This window comes from Stigmatopora argus, chromosome 21, assembly GCF_051989625.1.
Source record: "Stigmatopora argus isolate UIUO_Sarg chromosome 21, RoL_Sarg_1.0, whole genome shotgun sequence".
NCBI lineage: Eukaryota > Metazoa > Chordata > Actinopteri > Syngnathiformes > Syngnathidae > Stigmatopora > Stigmatopora argus.
In genome coordinates this window covers 8,321,516-8,327,515 of record NC_135407.1, presented here as the reverse complement: position 1 = coordinate 8,327,515, position 6,000 = coordinate 8,321,516, and the positions used below count along the sequence as shown (strand labels likewise).

The window sequence follows — 6,000 nt, the reverse complement described above, 5'->3', positions numbered from 1 at the left end:
TGACAATAGATGCTGGAAGCGATTTTTATAATCTGCATCTCTCCATGCAAATAACTACTTGTATCACTCCAATTTAGTTTTACAACTGCTTTTTATGCACAGTATTTTGTTTATCTGTGTGAGGATATGCCGCCTCTTGTCACATTGCTATCCTCGTAAACGCCAAACTTGTAATTTTGCTTTTCCTCCATTTCCATAACGACCTCTTTCACTTTTCATAATTACTTTTATCCGCCTTTCATCTCCTCATCTCTGGAAAAACTGTCTGATTACCGTCTTATCTTCTCTTTCTCTCTTAAGACTATAGCCCCAATCCACATATCAGTTACGCCATCTTTTACATCAATGCAATTTTCTGAACATTAATATTTCATTTTAATGGAAAATCCTTTCGTTTTAGGGAGAAAAGGATTGGCTGTAAATATTATTGCTGTAAAGGAAAGATGGGATAGACTATTGAAATATTAATGGTGTTTTCCCCCAATACCAAGAATGTAAACTTATAGTCTAATTCTGGTTTTCAATTTCGAAAACAACCAGAAAGTTTGGATCCAAAAAGCGTTATTAATTGTACATGCACACTTGGCATAAGAAAAGTGGCCACTAGGGGATGCTAAAAACATCAACATTTCGTATATTCTCATTTACTACATAGAAAGTGTTGACACATCAGCCTTTCCTATACCATAAGTGTCGGAAAGTCATACAGTAGAATGATTTGTCTTTGCAAATGCCATACTGATTTACACACAATTTGACGCCCAAACATTTTTTTTTGAAAAGCAGTGAATGAATAATCGCTTTATTTTTAGTCTTCAATAATTAAAATGCACGTCACTCTTTATTTCCAAGGACAATTTAGAAAAGCATTTATATGCACATTGGTGCCCAAATGTATTTCAAATGAGCAGTTTTACAGACTTATTTTATTTCTAATTTAACCAAAAAAACGCGTTATTAGGGAAGCGGTAAAACCTAAAGTAGTTTCGTCAATGTTTTCGTCAACTTGAGTCGATTTCAATTGGTGTATTCAGTATGTCAATCAATTCAAAGCGGTCATGCTATTGGTTTTACCGATTTAAGACCCGCCTTTTAATACCTGTCGATTTGTTACAGGACGCGACTACTTCCGGTAACCCCGCCCATCGCATCTCTTCTTCCTCTTTCCACCGGTGCTCAATAGCGTCGTGTGGACTTGCGGTTTCAGCGCGTCGCAGTCGTGTCCATCCCGGGATGTAACGACTATCTCTCCAGATCTCAGTCGAAAACATCGTTTACTGCCTAGGTTGGCGGTGACTACAGCGGAAACCTAGGAGGTTACACCAGCACGGAGCGGAAGGCGATACGGTAGTTTTGGCTGGAGGAGACTCTAGCAAACCTACTGACACCGCACGCAGAAATGGCGGAGCACCACGCAGTCAACGACGGCAAGCACAAAGCTTCCGCTAATGCCGGCAGCGCGGTGCACGGGAATAGTCGGAACGGCGCCGCGGCTACTGCAGGCGGGAAAGGAGGCCTGTCGGGCGGACTGACACAGCCGGCAGGGTGGCAGTCGTTACTCTCCTTTAGCATTCTCTTCCTGGCCTGCCTGGCTGGTTTCAGTTCCAGACTTTTCGCCGTTATCCGTTTTGAGAGCATCATCCACGAGTTCGATCCGTGGTAAGTAAAGATAACGCTCATGTTGTATTGGAATGTTTGATTAAATCTTTATTCATTTAGGAACACTTGACATTTTTAGCATGACGCTTCCGAGTCTTGTTTAGTTAGCTGTGGCTAGTTTGACTTGTCTCGTGTCGATCTCTTCCACACTCGTGGCGGCGATCAGGCACGAGAAAACTACGTTTTGATAAGATATCTGAGTAATAAGGGGAGATAAACGAATTAATGCATGTGAATGCATTTAAAGGAAGTATGACGTTGAGCAATGTGGCGAGAAATCGCTTCAGTCGCGATCGACTGATACTCATACTTCTGGTTTATTAAAAATGACTGTTATTGGGGGCTTTCGTTTGTTAAACCGGTACTCGTCACCACTGCGGACGGTTTATAATCCGGAAGCAGATTATATCCCTTGTGAACTGTCATCACAAAGCAGTATTCAGTCATTTGACTCGCGTGGCTACGTCGCATTGCTGACTTGCCCTCTGCTCTAAAAGAAAACGTGAATATTTACAGTACAGTTGCCGGATTTTTATTCATTTTCTGAACTGCTTTATCCTCATTAGGGTCGCGGGGGGTGCTGGAGCCTATCCCAGTTTACTCCGGGCCAGAGGCGGGGGACACCCTGAATCGGTGACCAGCCGATCGCAGGGCACAAGGGGACGGACAACCTTTAACACTCACACCCAGGGGCAATTTAGTAGTTTCCAATCAGTCTACTGTGCATGTTTTGGGGAATGTGGGAGGAAACCAGAGTACCTGGAGGAAACCCACGCAGGCTCGGGGAGATCATGCAAACTCCACGCAGGTGGATGGACTGACCTGGATTCGAACCCAGGTCCCCAGAGCTCTAACCACTCTACCACCGGTGAAAAAACTTTTTTGCACAAAGGTCATTGCAATCACAAGCCAAGTAAAGCATTAAAAACAAACAGTGGCCCTGTCCAAGCTCTTTTCCTATCAGGAATACCCCTTTTTTATTGAATTGAATGCTTTTATTGTCATTAAACAAGTAAATGAGATTTAAAGCTTCACTACAAAGTGCACAAATAACAACAGATAGACAAATTATCAATTAATAATAGCAATAACTAATAAGGGTGGCCTGGGGATGAGTGGTTAGCATGTCGGCCTCACAGTGGGGGGCTAGGTTCAAATCCACGTCGGTCCACCGGTGTGGAGTTTGCATGTTCTCCCCGAGCCTGTGTGGGTTTTCTTTCATTATAAAGCATGGATTCCATTTGGAAATTACTCTATACCACATGTCTCAAACCGATTCCACCGAGGGCCGCAGTGGGTCCTGGTCTTTGTGCCAACCGATCCAGTGCCGACATTTTAACCAATCAGCTGTCTTCTAAAATAAGGAGCACCTGACTTTAATTAACTGATTACACTTGCAAAAGGTATCCTCTTGTTGAGTTGGAATGAAAACCTGCACCCACTGCGGCCCTTTGAGGACCGGTTTGACACCCCTGCAGTCTATACAGTCATACGTGCATAGAAGTCACGATACTTAAAGCCTCAATTTTGTCTTGTCGTGAGAGAAGGCAGAATCTTAACACCCACCCACCTCCAAACCCAGCTAAAAACCAAATGCTCGCATCCCCTGGCAAGTCAATTCAACTATATCCTGTGAATCTTGGAAGAAAGGTCTCTTATTGTTGTATAAATAAAATTGACATAAAAGGATCCCCCCCAGACTCTAAATTATGGTGCACTTGCAATTTTCTTTACATAATTCATACGTTTTGTTGTGCTGCTGTTTTTCCTGCCTGTCAGTCAACTTGCTCACCGTGGGTGGCAGGTTTCCTACATGCACACAAATGTGTGGACAGCATTGAAGCAGGTGAAGCATTAAGAAAGAATTAATTTACATTTTTTTCTATGGCTGTCGTGCATTTACAGAAAGTTGAGTGGTATAAATTGAATTGGTCACAAAGCCTCATGCTACATTGGCAATGTGGGAACATTTTGATTCATGCCAGATGAATGCAGCAAGACTGGGAGCAACAATGAGCAGTGATGATGAATTTGAATTAATTCACAACTCAAACCATTGCAAATACAACCGTCAGATCCATTTTTTTGTGGGGGAAATCAGAAATGGTGGTTCCTCCATTCTCCAGCAGCTTTAAATTAAGGATTTCCATTCACCTACGATGCAAATTGTGATGGGGGAAAATCATGCATGCTCACAGACTGCGTTACCCGCTCGTAGCAAAACCTAGCCTAGAGAAATATTGCTTTCAGCCTCGTAAGCCATTTTTTTCTTGGTGGATTTCCGAGGAACTCTAAATATGTTCTAAGCAACAGAAATTTTGATTGGCAGTATTCTGCCTGTTGTGGGAGTCAGTTATAATTTGCATTTTTTTGGGAGCAGGCAGATGTGATTGCCATTATTCATAATTAAGTCAGTCACTGTCATTGAATTAATTAACTTAAATAACTAATTTGCCACCACTGACCAGCCAATACATAACTGCCAGCCACTCCCAGTTCAAATGGATTGGATGTCATTTTTCCTTAGCAGAGAATGATTTCAAGTTTCTCTTAAAAGATTGATGTATTTCAATTATTCTTTAGTGTCATTCTATGTATGACAAAAGCAGTAACATTGCCAATATGTTTGCTTCTGGTTTCCTGAAAAAAATAATCATTGACAGGACTGGATATAACTGAGGGGAAAATACAAGTGGAAAGCTAGTTGGAAGATAGATTTGTGATAGCTTCAATATAATTACTACTTTATTTCTAAGATGCCGCTACTACTAATTCACAGAAGTATTTTTCCCCCTATTATATGGTCTTAATCGCTCACATAAGTGGTTTCCGTTTGCCTTTATGTTAAGAATGGACTGGGAATGCATGTTGTTAACCTGTAAAGGGTCTCAGCTATTGTACTTAAAGCTTGTTATTTGGCCAAAGCAATTACCTTAACATTGTTTCCTGGTGTTAACTAAGATACATGGGTGGCTTCGTCTCATTAAAACCCTGTCTATTTAGCATTTGGTTGGTTTCAGTTACTTAACTTCACCATATAGTGACAATCAGAAGAAAACTGGTGTGCTGCAAAATCTGTTGAATGTCAAGGAGAAATTGTAAAATTGATTTAAGTATTCCGTGGTAACAAAATCAAAGGAATAACATCACTGCAACATATGAAAATCAGTCCCTGTCTAATTGATGTTGGATGATGTTTTCATGTCCTTTGGACATTCTCAGGAGAGAAAAATTGAGTCACAAAAGACATTTTCATTGGGGTCAGCATGGAGGTTTTGACCCCAAAACAAAGAAATTGAAAATGTCATTTTCTTGTCGGGTCAATAAGGTAAGTGGATTGAAAATCCAATTGCTGTATATGCATCTTAAATTATGTTGATCACATAACACAGAACCACGGCCCAACAGTTTAGTTGTGTGTGTCGCATCTGGGAATTTCAGAAGCACACAAAGGCGGTTTCATTGATTCATGTAGGAAAAGCGTAGTGATTTATTTGGTTTACCTTTGATTTTCACCATATGTTCCTCAATTTCAGTGCTCAGGGAACGAATTCACAGAATTAGAGGTGTGATATGGGCAACTATCAAGATCCTGGCACTGTTAATTTTAAACTGTAATGTCTTGTGCGACTACAAAGTAGACCAGGCTGATAAAATGATAACAATAACTATTGTCAAATAATTTTTGTCAACAATAATAATAAACATTTTTGGTATTCGATACCATTTAACTGCAATTACACCACCCAATCACTACAAAGAAGGGGGGCCTGGTGCGACGTGAACGCTAGTTGCAGCCCAACGTTCAGTAGAAGAGGATGGTAGGGAAAAACTGTTTTTAGCATGGTTGGCAATAGAGGCGCTAACGCGAAGCATGAAAGCAAAACAACTATAACAGCCAACATGAGCGGTTATGAGATGCAGGACGACACAGAGCTGACCCACTAAAAGATTCAAGTAAAGTCTGTCTTTTTTTTTAAATGCCTCTTACTCATTTGCACAAACCGCAGCCTTAGTGAAATGTTTCTTAACCCATATTAATTAACCCACTGTCCTCATTTGAGGACAGCCTGTAATATTTTTCTTACTTGATATCAAGGATTTTCTCCATTCTATGCAAATTTTCTGTAAATCTAAAACTTGTTAGCTTGGGTTAAGGTCATCCAACTTGATGTAGGATCATACTGAAGTAGTTGGAGAATACCCACAAAGGCACACGTCGAACATGCAAATACCACACGAATGTCACCGCGGATTGAACCTTTGATCTCAAAAACTCTGAGGCACACGTGCTAATCACTCATCCACTCCACTGTGCTCTCCTGTGCGACTTAAATCTCC

At 41.0% G+C, this 6,000-nt stretch overlaps 1 protein-coding gene across 1 annotated transcript in view; it reads left to right on the top strand.

Annotated features, from left to right (window-relative positions):
• Positions 1-1,146: 1,146 nt before the first annotated feature.
• Positions 1,147-6,000, top strand: part of stt3b (STT3 oligosaccharyltransferase complex catalytic subunit B) — a 48,165-nt gene continuing 43,311 nt past the window's right edge. The window contains exon 1 of the mRNA XM_077590609.1: positions 1,147-1,659. Within this exon, the coding sequence (XP_077446735.1) occupies positions 1,400-1,659 (260 nt within the window). The 5' untranslated portion in view covers positions 1,147-1,399. The remainder of the gene's footprint in view (positions 1,660-6,000) is intronic.